A 23,053-nucleotide genomic window follows, 5' to 3' on the forward strand; every position below is an offset into this window, starting at 1 on the left:
TGGTTTTATATATTGTCCTAATATACCTGTCATGACACGCAGATTGTAAATATTGGATCAGCTGGAATTGACCCGAAATAAATTCGTATTTTATTTAATGCATGTGAGAGATGTGAAATGCAGCGCTACTTTTTTTAATGAGATTTCTCGGGAAGAACGTTTTCAATCTTCTTTTTGGACAGCATGGGATCAACATGCTTGTGGAGGAAATCGGAAACGCATTGCTTGGCAGAGGGAGGCAAAGCAGACAAGACGGCAAACGCAAAGAATTGATGGAGAGGTAGAGAAATCAAGGGAACATCATTCTCAAGGCCCTTCTTGACTTGCTCACCAAAGTATTCAGGTGTCAAGAAGAAGCGCTTATCTTTTCTGGAGAAGCTTGTCGTCATGTTGGTTGCAATGTATCCAGGAGCAATGGTGTTGACAATGATGTTGTCATCTTTGCCCAATGCGCGAAGATCACGGCAGTAAGACATGACAGCCGTCTTGGAAGTTCCATAACTGAGCAATACAGGAGGGTTAAAGAAACCGCAAACAGAGGAGACAACTGCAATTTGACCACCACGGCCACGCTTTTGCATGGCCTTGTATACAGAGTTAATACCAGCAATAGCGCCCATGACATTGATTTGCAAAATCTTTTCAGCTTGGTCCAAAAGAGGTGTTTTCGGAATAGAAGCAATACCAGCATTGGCAATAAAGAGGTCAATACCATATTCCACTGTCTTTTCGTCAAAGAAATCAGTGACAGACTTGGTATCGGCAACATCCATTTGAACCACTTTGACATCGGGAGATCCCATCTCCTTGCAAGCTTTAGCAACCTTTTCCAGACGTTCTGTATTCAAGTAGCGTTAATTTTGAATACATGATAAGGCAATCAGATAGCAAACTTACCCATATTACGAGCCAATAGAACCAATGAAACCCTATCTTTAGCATAGGCATAGGCAATACCTTCACCAATGCCAGAGCTATGTAGCATGAGACAATGAGCTAAATGAACGACAGGCGATCCATTGTTGACACTTACTTTGCGCCTGTGATAGCAACTACATTGGGCGAAAATTTCTTCTTGTTGCCACAAAAGGTGAAGCCGGCAAGACTAGTCTTGACGACATTCCAAAAGGCAAATGGCAGATAGATACTATTCACCACAATAGCAAGTATATTAATAATTAAATCTCGCATCGCAGTGCACAAGGTGGTCATTCTGTCGAGTAATTTGTTCGGTGTAATTGAAAGAAGAACGAGTTTGACAGTTGAACTCAACCCTTTTGGGCTTTATGTAATCATGATGGTGATGGTTTCACATCACGACTGCTATGTCTATTGCTGTAGTACCATCATACAGTAAAAATTCAATGATCCGAGGAGCGACATGTGGGTAAACTCTGGCGGATCTTGCGGTAATCTATGCACTATCGAGCACAAAGTGGAGCTGCTGCATAGAGCATGATGGATTGCGCTTGCATTGGATGCCAAATGGGTCGTAGCAATCCTGAATTAGTTGCAATTTACCAGACGTTTTGGGAGAGACCAACCGGATTTTGACCCGAAGTGGCCTGTTCTTATTCTAGTCTGTCAACAAAGATAGCTATAATCACAAGCAAAAGCACTTTGTTGCATTTCAAAGCATCAGACGAGATTTGTAGTCTACAGTTTGACACAAGCGGAGTCTGAAATACACGGTGATATTTCTTCTCTTGGTCCATTCCAAACGATGTTTTTGAAGGTTTTCGCCAAATATCTCCACAAAACATTAGTGCTTTCTCCTTGAAAAATTAACCAACGTTAATAGAAATTTTTTGTAGCTATCCGATGATACCATAATCAGACATATTTCTCTCAAAGAATTTCGAGAAAATTGGATTTTTTTTAAAATACAAACTATTGACCAAAAGTCTAGATCAGTAATAGCAAATAGCTTCGTAATAAACTCTGAGTAAAAGAGCGGCTCAAGGCGGTTATTTTGAATTATAACATACCTTAGAAGAAAATCCGTTTTTCGGTTGAAAAATCGCATCGTTCAAATTTCGCGAAAAATCATGAGGTATATACCTCATGGAGTTTGGCCTCAAAATCAAAAACCCAAAAAAAAATGAAATAATAATACAGAAAGGTTCTCCTCGTCGAGACATGTCGTTTGGTATAGATGTGAGCTCTGAGGGAAGCGTAAACACTGAGATACGCGCCATTTAAAGTGTAGATTTGTATGTCATTTGGTGAAACAAACGCCAAACGCTTCAGGTTACGCCCACATTTATCAGATAGAGCAAAATGAAAACTGAGTACCGCATATTGGCGTGTTAAAAAGCCGTATACAAAGATGGCATTGCTGGCCCGTTCTTGTTGTCTGTAAGGATCGAGCTCCAAATCTGTGAATCACGCTAATATGCTGTTTAACGAAATCTTGGTATATTTTGAGCCGAGGAGAAGGCTATCTTTCCTTCCAATGCTTAAAAGCCCTTGGTACTGGATGTAATATCGCTCTTGCCGGCACCATATATTATTCGATTGCCCTGCGTATGGGGAACCTAATGACTGATTATGGCTCAAGTTATAAATGCACCTTTTTGCACCCTATATGAATGATGGCAAAGCACGGCCACTACTACAATGTGCCGATCAGCGCTCTTGCATTTATAAACGTACGTGTGGTTTAAGACTATTAAACAAGGTATCATCATTGTAAGATAGCCGCTGCTTGAGTGGATACAAAGCTGGTTGGAGTGATGAAAATTGTGGATCGACATTGTCCAGAAAATCGATAACGTCTCGCAGCTGGCAGAATGTAGTAGATTGGTGTGCAAAGACTTGAATGCTATTTGAGAGCCTATCGTATTCAGTAAAGAAATTGTAATCAAGTTTGAAACTGTACGGCTACTTGCTCAAGAGCTTGATATATGGAACATACTTGATACAATGTCCTCAATTACAATACTGTACACTGAACGGACAATGGCTCAATGAGGGTGAAGATCAAATGGAAATTGAACAATATAAGACTCAAAATGAAGTGAAGGCAGGCACATTGAAGAAACTGGCATTCACTGACTTTTGCGCTATTGAAACGCTCGAGTACTTTCTGTCTGCAGTACACCAATATCGAAATTATTACATTGGATCTCAACATTCCACCAGAAAACACTTTGAATACTAATTACATTGAGTGTACAATGAACGCTTTGAAACAGGTACCTGTCAAAGATATCCGTGTCAAGCTTATTTTCAAAGGAAGAGAATTCTATTATGTCCTCCAAACTATTTGGAGACTAATGATGCCAGTTATATTATAACAGAAATGAATGGCAAGTTTGTCCACATTAGCATCAAACAGCTTTCGCTGTCAAGGTACATGACAAGGTCTTGCAATGTAATGCAACTCAGAAAAGACATCATATGTAGCTCTCTCTTTAAAATAAATCAATCAATACTCATTACAATAAGCATATACCCAGTATTAGACTATTGGAGGGTGCTATTATGGTTGATAGAAACTAGCAGCGACATCAAGACATCTCTCCTGAAATAAGTACTTTATTGATTTCCCTGACAAGAATGCAAATACTTCTCAACATTGCTACAACAAATCAGAGCAAGCGAGTTGGCTAAGTTGGAAGCCCTTACCTTGAGACTTATTGAAGGTTCCCATAGCATTTGAAAGATTGGTAAAGAGTGTTTCATTTGCTCTCGCAGCCAAATTAGCTTTGTAACATCCAGGCCGGACTTGTCTTCTTTCTATCCTGGCAGATGTGGATAGCTTTTTCTAATATGAGTAGAAGGAGTATGTTGCGCCAAGCGTTCTGATACGTCTGAAAGATCAGAAATTCCTTCATGTTGATGGATTTAATAGAACGTCGAGTAAGTTCTGAAGATCTACCATCGCTATTACTACTTTTACTAGTTCACTCTTTGCTAGTATATCCCATGATGAAGATGGTGATGATGAAATACATCAATATCATCATGATGGCTTTTCTCTCTACCTCTGAGAGGGTTGCCCACATCTTTTTGGGGGTTTACAATGTGTATTTAGCTCAAGGAGCAGATCATCACTGTATTTGTTACATGTTTTGATCATGGATCAGGCTGTACCCAAGACAATGTATAGCGAAAAAAGGCGTTGTTTGTGGCCATCATCATCGTCATTGAATGGTTGTACAGCAGTCTAGTTGAGCGACATTTGACCAAGCGAAAATCAAGTGTCAGTGGATATCGATGTGGCCCACGCAGCGGACAGAATATAGATACGAATCTCTATGCATCAACTTGTTATTGCAGAACGACTCCAAGTATTTGTATTCTGCATCATGTATACTTGACGGTTCTTCAACAGTGATCATCTTGTTGGATATTTGTTTGCAAACTGCTGGTTTGTGTATTTTCCTGTAAGAAACGATGATACAAATGTTTATTTGAATGAAATAAGAAAGCCGTGTAACTCTTTTAGCAACAAGTCTGAACAAAACTGTGATACAATTGTACGCATTTGGTTTGCAACACACCAGAGAAGCAGAGAACAAAGAGTTTATTTTGTCGTGAACTTACATGGCTGTTTATATTTTGCATGTTTGTTGTATCTAAAATCTTGATTTATGCAATCGAACGATACCAAGTGTATAAATCAAATGGTACCTTTTTTTTTTTTTTTTTTTTTTTTTTTTTTTCTGGTTGCCCATGTTATACACACATACAGAGAGACAAGATGGGCTTGTAATTTAGGTTTGTTCCATATAAATGATGTGTAACAAGTTGAGATGAGAGATTGAAATAGATGTACATTTATTAAAAAAAGAAGAAAAAGCAAAGGAGAGTGGATTATATGTAGGAGAGTGTGTTTGTGTGTGTCTGTGATTAGTAACAAAAGTAGCAATTAGTTGTATTAGAGCGTATAGTATTAATGGAAGTGGGATGAGTAATGTAGTAGTTTTGGGTCTGTGAAGGGATCTAAATGTGTATTAAAGCGATTATTGCTCGTTGTCTTCGTCAAAGAACTTTTCAGCAACAATGTACTTGTCGTTTGTCTTGTAAAGTCTCTTGATACAGGCGATGGTAGCTGGCAAGGTCATGAAAGCCCATGCAGCGATAGGCAGCGAAATGTAGTCGAAAACGTTACGCCAGGTACGGGTCTCAGATTTGCCATACAGTTCCCGATCAACGACACGATGAAGGTGCTCGTAAATAGCCAAGGTACCAAAGAGCGGAAGAGGTAAAAATACAGTGATAATCTTGACAATGTTCCACAAGGTAGCATAAAATTCGGAGGTGAGGATAGGATTTTCAGTAGGTTCGACAAAGGCAACCATGGAGTGAGGTGGAAACAAGATGAATTGCATCAATGGCACTGCAGCAAACATGAGCCAACCCGAAGTGACAGGAATCAGATGAGCTTCCATCACCTTGGTACACATGACAAGCTTGTCGAGCCAAAAGCTAGGTGCTGCATACATGCTGGTCTTTTTAGCAGTGAGAGAAGCAAAGACGTGGTTGCCATCGATCACTGTATCCTTGACGCCAAATGAGTTGCGGAGCGTGTAGGCGAGATCTGCAATGCCATTATAGTGGCGCTTGGCTTGGACGAAACGAGCATTCATGTTGGCGAGATAGCCAGGTGTTTGGACATTGGTCAAGTTGATGGGCACAAAGATGGGGCAGCAGCGAGCAAGGCCATCCGTCTTGAAGAAGCATTTCAGCATCATGTGCATATCCTCACCCACTGAATCAGCATCCGTGTCCCAGTAACCCACTCTCTCTGCCAAGACCATACTCAGACTGTAAGTAGAACAAGGGAACGAGAGACCACGACTGTTGCTCAAGCTGGACATGACCATGGCAGACCACGTAATATCAGTCATTCTGACGGCGGCAGGGACCTCATAGCAGTTGCGCGAAAAGAAGATGGGTGGAGCAAATAGTAAAAAGTAGGGATCTTCAGCTCTGTTGAAAGCTTTTTCAACCTAAAACGATACAAGGTTAGTTCTGTGGTACATGTGAATCACATCACTCTATTACCTCTTTGGTATACAGCTCAGGAATAGATGAATCAGAATCAGATACGGTCAAGATAACCCGTCTTCTATCGATGCCGTGCTGCAACATTTGTGCACAACCATGTCTTGCTGCATAGGCTACATTGGAACCCTTTCCGCGCGTCTCACCGGGAATGTCGGCAGGATGAGCAGTTACGATGAATTGGAGGAAGCTGTCCTTAAAGTAATCAGCCAAGCTGTTTGATTTCTGCTCATAATTCAGTTCAGATGCTTCCATAGCCAAGATAATGACATAATTAGTTTGAGCATTCCTACAAAAAAAATTTGTTGTTGGTTGGTTAGTATTGATGATACCCTTAAATCACCCCTCTCTTTCTCTCTGTGTGCCTTTCTGTCTAGTTCCCTCTCTCTCTCTCTCTCTCTCTCTCTTCCCTCTCTAACCCCTATATTTACTTGTGATTGGCTAAACGTTTGATAGTATCTCTTAATAAAGCTTCTGGCTCTGCATAATTAGGCACAATAAAGGCATGAATGAAATGAGAGTCATCATATGGGTTCAACGAGGTTTCCATTTCTACAAGTTCTTCAACCGATATAATTCTTTCACGGGTAGTAGTAGGAGAAGGAGGGCTTGCCGTAGTTGAGTCAATCTTCTCTGTAGCATTGTTCTTGTTGGATCTTTGGTTCCATTCACGGATAGCTTTTGTCATTTTGGTTGCTGTGGTATAGAATTTGAAGACATGGTTCACTTGAGTGTATAAAAAGATGGTAAAGTAAACCAAGAGAAAGACGATATAAGTGCGAGGTATCAAGAGTGGACCAAGAGGTAGCAGCAAGACAGATCCAATGGCTGTCATGGGTGCCACTAATTCAAATGGATAATTCAACAATGCCGCTTTCATATCAACGAGTATATGTGATGCAAAAGATGAAAGGAAAAGGAAAAGATGAAAAGAGGGGGGAAAAAAAAAAGAAGAAGAAGAAAATGAAAGGATTGCTTAGAGGTTCTATTTATCTCTATTTTTTTTTTTTTTTTTTTTTTTTTTAGAAGCTGTAGGTCGCCACACATACAAACACACAGATTACACACCAAGCCTTTTTAAAACCTCATTTTCACATTTGAGTGTAACCCCGTAATGTCTTATTTTAAACGCACTCTAAATGTGGAAAATAGCGCAGCTTGCTCTTGCCGAGATTGCGCAAGAATATTTATCCTTTGGGTATACCTTTCATTGCTGTTGTTAGTTGCTATTGTTGTTGTATCATGTATGATTTGACCCTCTAAATAATCCCTTCTTATTTCATTCTGTCTCTGCAAAGAAATAAAGGAGGAATTTTATTTAAACTAGCTGTGAAGAAAAAGCAAGGGGGATTTCATAAAAGTATAAATTATCATTGTTTTGTTGTAGTTGTATTAGTAAAATTGCATCCCATAAAAATTCACAATCATGTCATTAAGTGTAACGAGCGTACAAGAAAAAAAAAAGAGATGGTTTTGAAACGTGATGAAAACAAAAAGTGCTGTTGAATGAAACTTGCCGTCGTCTGCTACGGAACCTTGATGTGATTGCTCTCTTTTTAGCTTTGCAATTTTGATCTACAGTATATCCTTTCCAAATGCTGCCTTTGGTATCTGAAGAGGTCGGATCAAGTAATTCAATCCACTGGGCTTGAATAGCCTTGAGCTTATTTTTTTTGACATTCACTAGGTAAATCATCATGATATCAGTACACCAGTTTATAGCATCATGGGAGTATACATGGATATTCCGTCCAAGATAAGGCATGATTACAAAAACGAGAAAGATCGCAAGTCATATTGCCTGCGATTTCTGCACATAGGATTCAAATTATTGGCAACTTAAGGAGTCGAACTACACGCAATTTCATTATTCATGCCAGGTGACGTGATTCAATCGCTTTCGCTAAGCATTGCTTCATCACCAACGTTGTTTATTATGTCTATTTCTTCTTTTTGCTACTAGTCTTGATCTTTCTCTTCTTTTCCGCCTTGGGAAGCTTGTGCTTTCTGCGCTCTCTAGCCTCTTCCTTGGCCTTTTGTTTTCTTTCTTTCTTGTCGTCTTTGTCCTCGTTCTTCTTGCCTCTGGGTGTCTTGGGTTTTCTATCGCCATCCTCATCCTCAGAATCGTCCTCCTCCTCATCGGAACCATCTTCATGTTGTGAATCACTGTCAGCAACATCGCTGTTATCTGCAGCTTCAGCTTCAGACTTTTTGTCATCATCATCGTCATCGTCATCGCCAATGCTTAGCTGTTGAACAGATTTTGTTACACCCGTGCCAAGTAAATCGGCATAAACGAGATTCTTGCCATCGCCTTGCTCCACTAATAATGTGTCTCGGTCAATATCAATGACTTCTTCCAGTGTCGTAGGTATATAAGATTTCATGAAAATTTCGTCTTCCACAGAGTTGATTTCGAGGCTGGGATTTGCGTTCATTTCCTCTTGGATCTGGAGAGAAGTATAAGTACACAATCAAGCGTGCTTTAGATCCACTTGCCTTTTCTAATCGGGCATCCACTTCTTCTTCTTCATTGCCAAATGTCACATCAGTGACAAATTTAAAGAGCTCCATGATACTCATCACTCGCACGCCCTTTTTGGCAAAGTAATCTGTGACATTGGAGAGATCCTTTCTCAAAAACTCGGATGCATGAGGATGATCATGCTCCACCGACTGCGATACATCAATAATATACAGCTTGCGCGAGTGATAGAGGATGTTGTATTCACTCAAATCAGCGTGCACCAGCTTACAGACTTGATACATGGTACGCACATTCTTGACGAGCTGATAGTACAGGGCTGGATATCTTGAGGTTTCGATCTGAGCGTCCTTGAGACGGGGATAGGCCCATCCGTTCTTGTCACCCAAGAACTCCATGACCAGCACATGCATTCTCAACACGAGCGCATTGGGAGATGGAATGCCTGCTTGCTGAATACGCCTCAAGTTGCGCATTTCCTTTTCTGCCCACACTTTGACCATCTTTCTAGGGTTGGATTTGGAGTAACCATGTCTGAAACGGAATTCACCAGTGACATATCTATCACGATCCTTGAATGTCAAAATGGATGTTTTGTAGACCTTGATGGCTCTGTGTTGTCCGTCTTCTGTCATGGCATGATACACATTGGCTTCTTTACCGGTACTGATACAGCCGTTGATTTCGTAGAAAATGCCTCGATTCAACATTTTGAACAGAATGATACGAGTACGAGGATCAAGCACTTGTTCCACTGTCGCACGGTCTGCCTTATCCTTTTGCACCGTCCTATAGTTCCATGCAATGTCAATATTGATACAGGTGCTCAAATGATACAGCAACATTACTTGTCTCCACTGGCCTTTTTGGAGCTCAATTTGATATCACTCGCAACTGACGATGAGATCTTGGATGGGTTGTAGTCTTCGCCAATGTGAATTCTACTGGCAAAATGGCCCAAACTATCAATCTGACTATCCAACATTTGCTTCTTCTCGGTCGTGGCATCTTGGCCCTCTGCGGATGATGCTGCTGCTTTGCGAAGAGGTGCTGGTGCAAGCTTTCTGTTGACAGCAGGTGCTGGTTTATCGGCTGATACAGAAGGTGCAATCTGTTGACGAAGCTTGTTGTACTGCTTGGTGAAGTCTGAATGGAGTGAATAGTGAATAAGCATTGTCATGGAGGGGGGTCTAGTCAGCTCTCGCCTACTCACCTCCAGTGGCATTGTCCCACATGTCTGTATCATTCAATTCGTCGTCTAGATAATCGTCATAGTCGTCGTAATCCTCGTAATCTTCTTCTACAAACTCTTCATTGTCCTCAGTAAGGCCTTCAGTAGGTAATTCTCGGGTAGCTTCCAGCTCTTTCAAATCTGCTGACATGATAATATGTTGAAGAGATGTTTAAAACTGTCAAAGCAGCAAAAAAAAAATAGTGCCAGGAAAATATTTTGACATGAAAAATGACCCACAAGCCACCACTGCCAAAAGATGAAAACTAGTATGAATGGATCAAATCTCTATTTTTCATAGTAGACAATCGTGTATCTTCAGTCAACGTGCTCACCACCGCCTTTCGGCATAAGGAAGCCAAGTGGAATTCAACGATCTGGCATGGTTGTTTGGATAGATGTAGGATCAATCTAGCTAAATTGATTAGATGAGATGATGGGTACATTTCCTCCATGAATACGTATGGCCTTCTTCAGCTCCCCCCCCCCCTTGAAGGGGATAAAACCTCCTTTGAATATGAGCAAATTATACGAAAACGTTTTCACCCATCATAAAGTATGCCTACATATTTACCCATCACATTTGGATGCATTAGCAGAGATGCCATGCTGTAGATCGAGTTGTTCAAAGGAGGCATCGATGCTTAAAACAATAGAGGGTCAGGGCACCTCTTGTATTAAAGCCGTGGCAATGCATTCTTGTCACTAATAAGATCTTTCATTTGAGAGGATGCTGATGAGCTAGCAGTTGGCATGAATTATCTGATCCAACATTGATCCATTGCCTAGAAAAGCCAGTCATCAATTTCAGACAAATGTGCAAAGGTTCATCCACTCTTCTTACATATACTCCACATCATGACCTCCAAAGCAACACAAGAATACAGATCATCTTTTATCACACTTATATCACAGCTCTCTGAAATAGAGCAGAAGGGGCAGGAATTCTTTGATAAAATGTATGCAAATTTTGGCAGAACACGATGATGAGTGGTGATTGACATTTTTGTTGAAATAGAGAGAAATCTGTATTTACGCCGTATGATCCCATCGAGGCAAAAGGTGGGTGGAATGTAGTACGTCCAATGCCAACAGAATACTGATGCTCTTTTGCCTAGCCGATTACAACCACCTGATGAGTACATTGGAGGCATTAGAGACACATGCTAGAAGTTGTGGATTACTCAGTATATCAGGACAGGCAGACGCACAAAACACTCGCAATCTCGCAACACGCAACGCAGAAACATTGCAGGCAGTGGATACCTTCTTTCAGGAAAAGAATCGCTTGTTGATGAACATTAGAGCTGCCGTAAATGCTTCTTCTGTCGTGGGATCAGCGGCCAATCCAGCTGTTGCTGCTGCTGCTGTCCCTGCTAATACGACCAAATAAGCACATACCGTCTTCTTTGTACCTTGTTTATGCGGGAAAAAAATAATATTTTGCCCAATAAAATGTTGACAACTAAAATAAAGCCAACATCATAAATGGGATCGAGGTGTTTGCCTTTTCCTCTTCTTTTCTTTTTTGAAGCATAGATCCTAGAAATGAGGTTGCATCAAATTGTGTTGCTATTGGTGTTTGTAGCAACATGTGTGTTGGCAAATCAAAGTCAACAGCAGGTGCCTATTAAAGCAGAGGTTGTATCAGACCAACAGCAAGAGCAAGGAAGACCGGAGGGCACCAATCCCTTAGCTGGGCTGCCACAGGACATCCCTGACGAGGAGATGGCTTCTTTGGAAAAGGAAAAGTTTACATTTCAGGTACAGTGGATAAATCAGATGAAGGCCGTCTTTGGCATATACTCAACAACTTGAACAGACTGAAGTATCCCGCTTGATGCATCTCATCATCAACTCGCTCTACAAGACGCGTGAAATCTTCTTGAGAGAACTGATCTCGAACGCATCTGATGCCCTGGACAAGATCCGCTTCCTCTCGCTTACAGATCCCAATGCCATTGCAGCTAAACCTAGTCTCAGCATCACCATTGCTGCTGACCCCGACAAGAAGACGCTGGTAATCACTGATTCTGGTATTGGTATGACACGTCAACAGCTCAAAGACAACTTGGGCACCATTGCAAAGTCTGGCACATCTGAATTTTTGGCCAAGATGGAGAACGGCAATAGCGATATAACGCAGATTGGACAATTTGGTGTTGGCTTTTACTCTGTGTTTTTGGTCGCTGATAGAGTCACTGTGGCCTCCAAGTCCAACGATGATCCAGACCAGCATATTTGGATGAGCACTGCCGTAGATGATTTCACCATTGCCAAGGATCCTCGCGGAAACACGCTAAAGCGTGGTACTCAGATTACGCTTTACTTGAAGCCTGATGCCTACCGCTTCCTGCAGGAAAAGAACTTGAAGGCATTGGTGCACAAGTATTCTCAATTTATCACATTCCCCATCATGGTGTGGAGCGGTCAAGAGGAGGAGGTTCCTGTGTCAGAGGAGGATACTTTGTTGAATGACGATGTGGTAGAGGAAAGCATCGACAATGATGGCAAGAAGGACAACAAGCAAAAGACAGAGAAGCGTATGGTGTACGGATGGCACCATGTCAATGTCCAAAAGCCCATTTGGATGCGTGATCCCAAGGATATCACTGAAGAGGACCACAAGGAGTTTTTCAAGTCGCTGACACGTGAACCCAGTGATCCACTCGCATGGACTCATTTCAAAGGTGAAGGAGAAATCGAGTTTAGAACACTACTCTACGTGCCTCCCGTGGTGAACGACGTTTTTTATCAAAATGTTCAAAAAGACCAATCCAACCATCCCATCAAGTTGTTTGTCAAGCGTGTGTTTATCAGTGATGAAGTCGATCTGCTGCCCAAATGGCTGTCTTTCCTCAAGGGTATCGTGGACGCTGATGACATGCCACTGAACGTATCTCGCGAAACTCTGCAAAAGCACCGCAGCCTTCGTATCATTACGCGTCATTTGGTCAAGAAGGCACTCGATATGTTTACAAATCTCAGTGAGAGCGATCCCAAGGCATTTGCAAAGTTCCTCGGTCAATATAGCACTATTCTCAAGTATGGTGCCATTGAAGATCAGCCTTACCGCAAGAAAATTACCAGTTTACTGCGTTTTGCGACCTCCACCAACACAGAAGCCTTCAGCAGCAGTCTGGATGACTACATTGACCGTGCCAAAGCTGATCAAAAGAGCATCTACTTTATGACAGGTAGCAACATTGCTGAAATCGAGCAATCTCCTTTTATCGAAAGCCTGCTAGCCCGTGGATATGAAATCATTTACTTTACCGACCCCATTGATGAATCATTCGTTGACAATATTCCGGGATACAATGGCAAGCAGTTTGTCAACATTGCCAAGGGTGATTTGACATTTGATGACGATGAGCAGGATATGGATCGAGGATTGGAGGCCAAATTCAAGCCTTTGACAGATTGGTTGTTTGACACGCTTTATGAAAGCATTGAAAAGGCTGTTATTTCTCATCGCTTAACCACCTCGCCTTTTGCTATTGTAGCGCCCAAGACTGGTCTCAGTGGTCATGCTCAACGTGTATTGGATGCGCAAGGTGTCAATCACAAGAACCCAAACATGGAGTACATTCTAGAGAGTATGCGTTTGCAAAAGAAGGTTCTGGAGATCAATCCCAACCATCCCGTCATTACTACTTTACTGGATTACGTCGAGGAAGACAACATTACCGAGGAAATGACCAATTTGATTCAACTCATGTATGAAACAACTGCTATTCGCAGTGGATTTCCTTTGAAGGACATGACACAGTTTGCTGGTCGTGTGGAAGGCTTGATCCGTAAAGCAGTAGGTGTTTCTATTTTGGAGGAAGCCAAGGTCAAGGTGAAGAAGGCCAGCGAAAAGACGGAGGAGGAGAAAAAGGCAGACGAAGAGCTAAAAAAGACAAACATTGTTTACGAGGACGAGTTCAACAATGATATGGATCACGACGAGCTCTAGAAAGATGCATCGCCCCTAAATGTATGTAGTTAAAAATAGTAATAAATATATGGGCTTGGCAAATGATCCAATGTACAAAATCAATGAAAACAGTCTATCGAATGTAGCATAACATTGTCTTTGGCTCTCTTGCTCTCTACACGTATGAACTGACGTGTCATGTCATTCACAGCAAACTTGCAAATCCAAATCAGAAAATTGTTGTGATGACATCCATTGGTTTTACAATTAAGGTAATTCAAGTGGTACCTGCTTTTATGTCTTGCTAAAGTTATTTTGGTACCTTCCATATATAGCTACCAAGAAATACCTATATTAATTGTGTGTTTTGGTGTCCTTGGCTCCTGTACTTTTTCTCTTTTCCTTTTAAACTTTTTTTTTTCAACACATCACAGAGACGAAAATGCCACCTGTCGAGTATACGAGTTATGAAAATTACCTGGTAGCACGACAAGCAGTTGCAGAAGCAACTACAAATAGACTCACACCAACAGAAGATCAAAAGATCATTTTGATCATCATTGGTGTTTACACAGCAGCCATCTTGATTCTATGGAATATGCCGATAGCAAAGATCGTTTTGTCGCCTTTCAAGGTGAGTTCTACCGTCAAATCACTTTTGTTCTTCATCTGATGCATCCAATTTGATGTACATGTAGTTACTTACAGTTGGTTTGCACGAATTTTCCCATGCATTTGTGGGGTGCCTTACTTGTGCCAAGATTGAATCAATTGAAATTGATCCAGATGAAGGTGGCGTCACTAGAATGGTAAGATCGAGCCAATTCATATAGCTTGATTACATGTATATTAAAGGTTTGATTGACTCTATTTAGCGAGGCGGCATCCCAATGTGTACCTTACCTGCTGGCTATTTGGGATCTTCATTGATTGGCGCTATCTTGGTTATGTGCGGATTCAACATCATGGCATCCAAGATTGCAAGTATCTTTTTGGGTGTGTGTTTGTTGTTTACCTTGTGGTGGGCCAAGAATTGGTTGACAAGAGGCATTGGACTCTTGTTCATTGGTGTCATGGTATTTTTGTGGTGGCTGGCTCATGGTGTAGGCTTACGCTATTTTGTTTTGTTTGTTGGTGTCATGTCTTGTCTTTATTGCCTGTGGGATATCCTGGATGATTTGGTATTTCGAAAAGTGCATGAATCGGACGCATCTAAATTTGCTCAAGTCTGTGGGCATTGCATGTCCAGTCGAGTTTGGGGTGTGTTTTGGTTCATTATCAGTTTGGTGTTCTTTGTAGTCGGTATACTGATTGGTTTAGCTGCGTTCAAGGAGGATCAACAAACTCAACAACAACAAGCACAGGGATTTGGTTGGTAAAAAGATCACAAACCCGTCAATTTGATCATTGTATATACCCCTTTCTTTGCTCCCGTTTCTATTGATCTTGACTGAAAGCAATAAACATTATCATATTGTATATAAATCAGTAGCTGTTGCTGGGAATGATGTGCGAGCGAAGCAGTGATTTGAAAGCAGGAAAATGTGTAAATCAGAACTAATCGGTAGGAAATTCTATCCCCTCATGGTATCTGGCTTGCTCGTTACTACTTACACTTTTATATATTGCAAATTGTTTGGTGCTCGATCCCAATTTTTCATGTTATTTTGAAATGTACAATCTAACTCTGTTGATAATTTGAAACCAGCAAGTTAATATAACCCTTTCCCTACGCTCCGGTTTTTAACATGCTCAGTCAAATGCATGATGCTTGTGTGGTCTACACTTGCAAAGGTTAAACGGAGATTCAATTTCTACTGTTCTGAATGATGGTCTATGGGTTTCCTAAATCTATCGACCTTAAAATTACTTGATTCTTGATAGTAAACACCCTTTGAAACTTATATAAAACTTGTAAAAAATTTAAAATAGAATACAATGGTATCCATATCAAGTGTCTGGTGTACATTGTTCAACTGGTATTTAATGAGATAGTGTTTGCCATTTTTTGACTGTTTTCTAAAGATTATTCAGTATCTGTTATCAAAACATTATGTTAAGCATTACTAAATATTGTAGAACAAATTTTTTTCTATCGAATGAGCCTTTGCTCGAAGCTCTAGCATAGCAGTATCATTAGAAATGAACAGTTTTGTTCATCCAAAAAAAAATTGGCGCCCTGATTTTTGCCTTTATGACAGGCAAATTTTGGCCTGAAATTGATGATTTTGCAGGACGACACTTTTGGTCAAATCTCGAGGAAGACGCATCGTACTCTGATAAAACAAAAGCCATTAAATAGCACTACGTTGGATTTATTATGATATAGAAGTTTTAAGTCTTAATTGTACGCTCCCTGAATGTTTTTGTCCAAAGGTCTGTATTTTACGACGTATGGGCAGAAAACTTGTCAAACTATTCTGAATAGAATTATATTAGCCATATAGATTGGTACGGAATCAAAACGCGCATCAAACAGTACCACACATGTAGTTGATTGTTCTACATAGATAAGCTTGTTTTTATATATTTCGGAGGTTCTTTAAAGGAATCATGTACTGAATCTGCACCACCGTTAACTCCAATTTGACGGCTGAAAATCCGAATTTGAAAGGAAATATTGCAGTAGGTACCCAGACGAAGCCTCATTCTGTAGGACAAACACAGGGGAGCAAAATTCAATTGATAGACAAGAAGTCCACTTAACTTGGCAGTTGTATAGATAATATTGCCGAAACATAATAGGTAATTTACACTTTACTGGCTTAATTGCTTCACAACCAATATAGCGATGACTGAAAATCTGTTCATAATATGTTTAGCAACGCCTCAAAGTGAGCATATTACTGCTCAAATAGGAACGCTCTGACAGTAACAAGGAGCGTGAAAAGGCTATTATATCCCTCTTCTGGTGAAATGCGCAGCATTTCTTTGACCCTTCGCCAATCCACAACGAAGCAAGTTATTACCAAATGATTTTTAACACAGCGTTCTCCAACTTGGATCTATCAGTTCACTACGCATAATCACTTGTAATTAACCGATTTTATGTTGAGGTAGCGATAATTGAAATCTTTTACGTGGACTAAACGCTGAAAAGTTCACCAACCATTGTAATAGCAACAGTCTTTTCATTTTTAAAGCTAACTTGCGTAGGTTTCATAGTACATTTCAGGTTGCTACTTACCTTTGTTTACATTAAACATTGAATTTTGATTGAAAAGCTTGCGTTTTTTTTTTACATGTTTTCTCTGAGTATTTGCTCAAACAGAGAACAAGACACTATTCAAATGTGCAAGTTCAGATTTATGACGTTGTATTTCAACCACTCGGCTACCACCTTGAAGAACTAGTCCCTACTACTTCAAAAATGCATTATGACATGTGCCATCATGCATTCAGCGTTACATTAAACATGCATTCAAATTACAAATAAAATAGCCACAGCCTTCATCAATGGATGAATTTTTTTCTTTTTCAAGTAGATTTATCTGTGTAAAATAGTGGAAAAGTGTTTCTGTGCCGACTCTATGATAAATGAAAAATGATGTTCAATTGTTCTTCATGAACAGTTAAGCATTTAAAAGAGAACAGTGCACGACGCCAAGGGATGCGTGCAAAAGCGTGATATTGTATATAAAACACTGCTGATACATTGAACAGATGCTGCAGGTTTGCCTATTTGTTTACTACTACGTTGCGAGTGTTTACGCTTTGGATGGCTTTCTACTTTTGCTTCGCTTCGATGAGAGCCAACCTGCGCAGCGGCAGCTCGCGCTACCATCAATGACCCTTGCGTATCTTATCATAATACTGCTACTTTTCTTTTGACTTTCCACTTACACATGAAAGCGCTTCATATTTTCTGTGGATCTAATTCTTATGTGATGCTCTACATCCGTATACACGTAGCTATTTCATATACGGGTAAGCAGCATACTTGTATTCCCCTTTTTAGTCCTTAGTGCCCCTGATACAATGCATTTGAGTCGCGTTTCTTGCGTTCAAGGCCGTTTTAGATGACCAGAATAGCACCAAACAATTGCTCTCATCTAGGAGTTACTTTCTGACACCTTTGCTCAACTTTTTGGGGACCAAGAAAAACATGGCCAAAATTCGACCAAAAAGCATGAGGTACCCCTCATGGTTTTCATTGAAAATCAAACGATCGCGTTTTTCATCTTGAAAATGAAGACTTTTACTAAGGTATGTGTTAAATCAAAATGTTTCTATCGATCCAACGTAACCCTTGAAATCATCTTTGTGGGACCTTGATATGTAAAATTTCGACATTTTGGCCAGAAACCTCTTTTGATACTTTTATAAATTGCTCAATAAGTTTATTCAAAACATCTATACTACTTAGTACCATTGGAAGCGCCTTAAAAAGTATACCAAGAATGTATTAGGAAGCATCTGATGATAATCATGTTTTATATAGTCGAATCTGGCAAAATTAATTGATCAAGTCGAAAAACCATCAGAATTTGGCCAATCTGGAGTAGATTAATTGTCTGAGTTGAAATGAATTTTGGCGGCTGGTGGGGCCGGCTGGCTAACTCAATGCCCCTCTAACCATGAAGGCAATATAGTAATACATGCTTTTGAAGCGTATTGAAAGTATATGGAAAATTACATAGCACTGTTGGTAGCCATGCTATTCCCCTTGAATTCTATATTTAATAACGCTAGTCTATCCAAATACTTGTTAGATCAGCTTCTTTCCCTTTTGAGGCTTTGATAGTGTCTAATAAGGGCCGTAAATTTATCATGCTACATTCAGGTGGCTCGCGCTGCCGCAGGCCTTTGGCTAATATTGTAACAATAATACTAGCTAAAATGTTGGATGAAACTTGATTGTTGATTGATAGAAAATCTCTAATCATATATGAACCATGCCTGATAACTTAGTTTCCATATTAGGGCTGTAAAAGTGTCTAGGGGCTGAACATTTATTATGTTATGATATCCCATTGCTAATGTCTGGATCTTTAGGCCCTGTAATAATCTGATATTGTGTTTGCCAAAAATAGAATGTTTCTCATATGTGAAAATGGAAGCACCGAGTATTCCGTGACAAACTGAGGATTTTGTGAAGCGTCGTATATATTCCTTTACACACATTGTTGAATGTCTTATTTATGAGTGAGGCTTTTAGGGGACCAATTTAAAAGGACATGTTGAATACAATGGGTTGGATAAGAGTGTCATTCATTGTGTATACAGAATTGCACGTATTTATTTGGCTTTGCGTATGCTCGTCTAGACTGAAGTGTTGAAAATTAGATATTGGGTTTTATCTGATCATCAAAAACAGTAACATGTTACATCCATATTATGGTGGCATTGTTTCACAGACATTATATCCAGTCAGATCTTGTCCAAATAAGTTTAACTTCTTGGAATATTAGCCATGATTCATATAAACACACCATGGATAATACCTGTAACTCATCTTGAAGCCACCGCATCATCTAGATGTCCAGGTTGTCATGTAAAATCACTACAATCTGGAGAGAGTACAAGTTGCATGAATGTTTGCGGCAGTAATACATGATCTCTTTTGACAATACGAAGATCCCATGTGGGTATGATGAGCGGGGTACATGAGAGCATGATTGAATGGAATCAGCAAGGGTAAATGTTATATTTAAAATGGAATCTACGGATCGGAGGAGTAAATGAGCTAGTGCTTACATGCATTAAATGAATAGCAGATAAGATGAACCACTTGTTTGTGCGTCATGAACAAGCCTTACTTGTGCTAAATGTTACTTATAAACAGAATTTCTTTCCGCAAATACAAAAAGATCTCTTTCTCCAATTTCCTTTTTCCCCTTCTTCTTTTACTACTCTACGCAATGCCTTCTCGAGAGCATCAAAATGTACCTGTGAAAAAGGGCTCTTTCTGGCAATCAGGATCCAGCATCAAAAACGTTGAAACTCCAAAGGGAAGCCATAAAAAGACGAAAAGCCGAGCTCCAGCAATATCGCTCATTGACACACTCACTTTGAAGCGCAAATCCGCCAATCTCTCATTGCCAGCATCGCCAGCCACACCAACAGACATGATCAAACTCTCCACCGTCAACAATTGCGGCATCTACATGCCTCCCTCACCTTCCGATGACGATAAATTCGAGCATTACTTTGACTCACTCTCACAGCAGCAACAACAACAGCAAGACAACTTCCATATACCATGTTGCGACAAGAAATATATCATGTGTACCGAGCGGGGAAGTTTATTTACCCCTTCAACTAGACTCTAGAGTCTTCTTCTCTTCTTACTAGCAGCCAACAATCGCCGTCTCTCTTCTTGTTCTAATAGTTGCAATTCATGTCTTCTCTTTTCCTCCAATTCCTCGTTGGTCTGTAAAGTATTAAATAAAATAAATAAGCTTTTTGGGTTAGATTAAGTGACACTACTGACCATATTGTGAACTTGTTCATTCTGGCTTTGGTGAGATTCTGTGTCGTCCAAGGGCATCTGTGTAACTGGCGAGGCTGCGCTTGTACTTGTGTTTGTATTCGTGTGGGCAGCATCTGTATGTTTTGGCGATGCTGGTCAGTAAGCAGCTGCTTTCATCTAGGCATGTGTGCTTACTCTTATCGTTAATGAGTTCAGACATGTAGCTTAATGCTGTGGTAGAGTACATGGATGCTGACGCCTTGGCCTACAGATCACTGCTCAGTACACTTGTTTTGCTTGCTGTCCCTTCAACTGTTACCATCTTGAGCTTTATCTGGTTTTCGTCTATGTATATGAGAGCGCCTCCTTTAGCACAATGCCTCATTTGTAATGCATTTGTAAGACGTTAGAGTGTACCTGACATATTCTCGGTGAAGTGATTCACAATGGCTTGACTCGGTTGAATAAAATGGTCGTATATCACTTGCGGTCCACTCAGCGCATCATTATTTGAGGTCTCCTGATCGAGCAGTTCGCAATTGAATATCCAAGATAGGGTATTTATTCTATTTTGGATTTGGCTGACGGTAGACTTGCAGTGCAATTTGAGTTTGCCAGCTTCTTTCTGGATACTGCAACGTGAAAGGCTCTCGAGAAAAAGCTGCTTCAATCGAGCCAGCACTGCGGCCGCTTCTCTCTTTGACTCAATGTCTATATTCTGCACCTTGGCATTCTGCTGAATACGCTTATAGTCTCCATGTTCAAACCATACCAAGCATAAATCAGTGGTGAGAATTATATACTCGTTTTCCTCAAAGATGTACTTGATGTAATATGCCTTGTTTTCGACTCTGCGAATGATCCAAGCTTCGTTTAATAGTTTTTTATGATGTAAAGTATCAAGCAACATGTACTAAATATATTTGAGAGGGGTGATTTGATTGTCTAAAAGTGTCCAGCTTCCTGTTTCTTTAAAGAAGCTCTGTGACTCATTGTTTCTTGCTGATCTTCAATGAGAAATCAACATGAGGAACACCTTGAGTGATGGTACTCATACTAAGGACATCAATGTCTATGGAGATTTTTTTTTAATAGAGGTGCTACATCATCTGTACAGTGTATGATTTACCTTCACAAAAGTATTCAGCACAGGTTTCATAGGTGATGCCACCACTGCTCTCGACCAAAAAGTGGTTCTTTCCCTTTGCAGCCCAACGCTCCTTGATGCTCTTTGCAGCAGCCTTCAAACCTTCACCAGTAAAGTTATCCAGCATGACAATATCAGCACCAGCAGCAAGAGCCTCATCTGCTTCTTCCTCGGATTGACATTCAACCTCAATCTTGAGAGCGAAACCACACACGCTGCGAGCATTATGAACGGCCTTTGTAATTGATCCTACATTTCACGGTTAATTTTCTCACGATGGCAATCAGCAATGTCATGTAAATGTGTCCAACCTGAGCTCCAGATGTGATTGTCCTTGAGCATCACCATAGAAGAAAGATCCATGCGGTGAGTATCTAAACCACCCACAAGAACACCGTATTTCTCGACCAATCTAAAACCTGGGTGGATGTGTGTTACTCATTGTCATATGCTATCACACACACACATATATCTCTCTCGGATGATAAAAACGAAAAAGTAATTCTTACCTGGGGTAGTTTTGCGGGTAGCAGCAATGACACCCTTGAATCCCTTGGCTTTTTGTAAATCACTGACCATGCGGGCTCTATGGATGTGCCGTGAGATGCTTGTCGAAGGCATTTCCATCTGACAGATTGTCCTGAACTCGAGGGCACTTCCACCTGACAGATTGTCCTGAACTTACCTTAAAGCAATGCCACTGCAGCGACAAATGATGTTCAAAGCAGTGCGTTCGCCCAATAAGATATTGCGAGCACAGCCATAAACTCGGGCAACCTCTTGCTTACCATCAGGCTTGAGCCAATCTCCCTCCTTGCATGTCCATTCAACTCTGTGTGCATGTGATTAATATCTCGAGTGGGAGCGGCTCATTTATACATCATGCGTTGGGAGATCCTACCTGCAATCAAGCTGCTTGAACACTTCATCAAAGAATGGCACACCGGCAACGACACCTTCGGCCTTGCAGTAGAGGATGGCTACCTGATCATCTTCACCGACAACGAAGCCTCCGTAATCAAAAGATGGGACGTCTTCGGCGAGGTAATCAGCGATGAGTTGCTTGTAGTTTGTAGCGAGTAAATGTGCGTATTGTGTCATTTTAATTGGTAAGTCGAGGAAAGAGTGTTGAATTGACAATTAAGAGTTCCGTCTGTGCTTTTTATACTGCTTATCAAAGGCGGGGTTCCCCCCCTTTTTCATTGAATCACATAATTTGATGCCTTGCTCGAGTCACATCTAACTTCTTCGGGTATCGAATAAAGGCATCTACATGAACGATGGCATCAGATTTGATGGCTTCCCGGCATTAATACACATTGAGGCTCTAGTGAGGTCGAGACATCTCAAGGAATGCTATTAGTAATCACCGTTATAGCCATACATTGTAAGTATGATTTGGGTCTTTTGTCAATTGGCTCGTTACTGCTCAGCCTAGGCATGTGCGCACTGATGATTGATCTTTTGTTTATCGCACAAAGCAAGCAGTCTCTCAATGATGATTGCAAAAGCAGGAACTTGCCCAGATTGAAGCAGCAGATGTCTTGTGCAGTTTCGGGAAGGAATCCCTCATTCTGATCATGGTCAATGCAAACATTGATATCACCAAATACAACATGCAGGTGCACTTTAAGGTGGCAAAGTGGATTGAGCCTTCTTGCTAGGCCTAAATGCTTCTAACCAGAGAGTGTGATTTCACTCAAACGTACCATCAGGGTATATAAAAAAAAATCAGCGCAGGACTATCATCATAGGGATTCTGGATGAAGTGTGCTTTTTGTGGATAGAACAAGACATGGCTACATGGGCTATTTCACGTTGGACGTCTTTTGCTTGCTGAA

The 23,053-nt window shown here is 40.7% G+C and overlaps 9 protein-coding genes across 9 annotated transcripts; 3 read left to right on the plus strand and 6 right to left on the minus strand.

The window, feature by feature from the left end:
- Nucleotides 1-134: 134 nt before the first annotated feature.
- On the minus strand, nucleotides 135-1,212 carry ATC70_000021 (uncharacterized protein; the record flags this gene model as incomplete). The annotated part of the gene is made up of 3 exons (XM_064819443.1): nucleotides 135-838; nucleotides 898-974; nucleotides 1,034-1,212. 3 exons carry the CDS (start codon nucleotides 1,210-1,212, stop codon nucleotides 135-137), a joined length of 960 nt encoding a protein of 319 aa, XP_064677578.1.
- Nucleotides 1,213-4,970: 3,758 nt separating this feature from the next.
- Nucleotides 4,971-6,895, minus strand: ATC70_000022 (Glyco_trans_2-like domain-containing protein; the record flags this gene model as incomplete). Its single annotated transcript, XM_064819444.1, has 3 exons — nucleotides 4,971-5,960; nucleotides 6,016-6,304; nucleotides 6,447-6,895. The coding sequence occupies 3 exons, from the start codon at nucleotides 6,893-6,895 to the stop codon at nucleotides 4,971-4,973; spliced, it is 1,728 nt and encodes a 575-aa protein (XP_064677579.1).
- Nucleotides 6,896-7,955: 1,060 nt separating this feature from the next.
- rio1 (Serine/threonine-protein kinase rio1) lies at nucleotides 7,956-9,882 on the minus strand (the record flags this gene model as incomplete). Its single annotated transcript, XM_064819445.1, has 4 exons — nucleotides 7,956-8,465; nucleotides 8,515-9,289; nucleotides 9,349-9,646; nucleotides 9,714-9,882. The coding sequence occupies 4 exons, from the start codon at nucleotides 9,880-9,882 to the stop codon at nucleotides 7,956-7,958; spliced, it is 1,752 nt and encodes a 583-aa protein (XP_064677580.1).
- A 707-nt stretch (nucleotides 9,883-10,589) lies between these two features.
- On the plus strand, nucleotides 10,590-11,124 carry ATC70_000024 (uncharacterized protein; the record flags this gene model as incomplete). The annotated part of the gene is made up of 3 exons (XM_064819446.1): nucleotides 10,590-10,690; nucleotides 10,750-10,793; nucleotides 10,850-11,124. 3 exons carry the CDS (start codon nucleotides 10,590-10,592, stop codon nucleotides 11,122-11,124), a joined length of 420 nt encoding a protein of 139 aa, XP_064677581.1.
- Nucleotides 11,125-11,279: 155 nt separating this feature from the next.
- ATC70_000025 (uncharacterized protein) lies at nucleotides 11,280-13,692 on the plus strand (the record flags this gene model as incomplete). Its single annotated transcript, XM_064819447.1, has 2 exons — nucleotides 11,280-11,495; nucleotides 11,554-13,692. 2 exons carry the CDS (start codon nucleotides 11,280-11,282, stop codon nucleotides 13,690-13,692), a joined length of 2,355 nt encoding a protein of 784 aa, XP_064677582.1.
- A 403-nt stretch (nucleotides 13,693-14,095) lies between these two features.
- ATC70_000026 (uncharacterized protein) lies at nucleotides 14,096-15,032 on the plus strand (the record flags this gene model as incomplete). Its single annotated transcript, XM_064819448.1, has 3 exons — nucleotides 14,096-14,287; nucleotides 14,352-14,462; nucleotides 14,529-15,032. 3 exons carry the CDS (start codon nucleotides 14,096-14,098, stop codon nucleotides 15,030-15,032), a joined length of 807 nt encoding a protein of 268 aa, XP_064677583.1.
- Nucleotides 15,033-19,921: 4,889 nt separating this feature from the next.
- Nucleotides 19,922-20,312, minus strand: ATC70_000027 (uncharacterized protein; the record flags this gene model as incomplete). The annotated part of the gene is made up of 3 exons (XM_064819449.1): nucleotides 19,922-20,026; nucleotides 20,087-20,199; nucleotides 20,261-20,312. The coding sequence occupies 3 exons, from the start codon at nucleotides 20,310-20,312 to the stop codon at nucleotides 19,922-19,924; spliced, it is 270 nt and encodes an 89-aa protein (XP_064677584.1).
- Nucleotides 20,313-20,471: 159 nt separating this feature from the next.
- BNA6_1 (nicotinate-nucleotide diphosphorylase (carboxylating)) lies at nucleotides 20,472-20,975 on the minus strand (the record flags this gene model as incomplete). Its single annotated transcript, XM_064819450.1, has 1 exon — nucleotides 20,472-20,975. One exon carries the CDS (start codon nucleotides 20,973-20,975, stop codon nucleotides 20,472-20,474), a length of 504 nt encoding a protein of 167 aa, XP_064677585.1.
- A 79-nt stretch (nucleotides 20,976-21,054) lies between these two features.
- BNA6_2 (nicotinate-nucleotide diphosphorylase (carboxylating)) lies at nucleotides 21,055-22,313 on the minus strand (the record flags this gene model as incomplete). The annotated part of the gene is made up of 6 exons (XM_064819451.1): nucleotides 21,055-21,137; nucleotides 21,195-21,461; nucleotides 21,524-21,631; nucleotides 21,722-21,798; nucleotides 21,898-22,044; nucleotides 22,114-22,313. 6 exons carry the CDS (start codon nucleotides 22,311-22,313, stop codon nucleotides 21,055-21,057), a joined length of 882 nt encoding a protein of 293 aa, XP_064677586.1.
- Between the last annotated feature and the right edge of the window lie 740 nt (nucleotides 22,314-23,053).

Source organism: Mucor velutinosus (assembly GCF_035048745.1).
Source record: "Mucor velutinosus strain NIH1002 chromosome Unknown tig00000025, whole genome shotgun sequence".
NCBI lineage: Eukaryota > Fungi > Mucoromycota > Mucoromycetes > Mucorales > Mucoraceae > Mucor > Mucor velutinosus.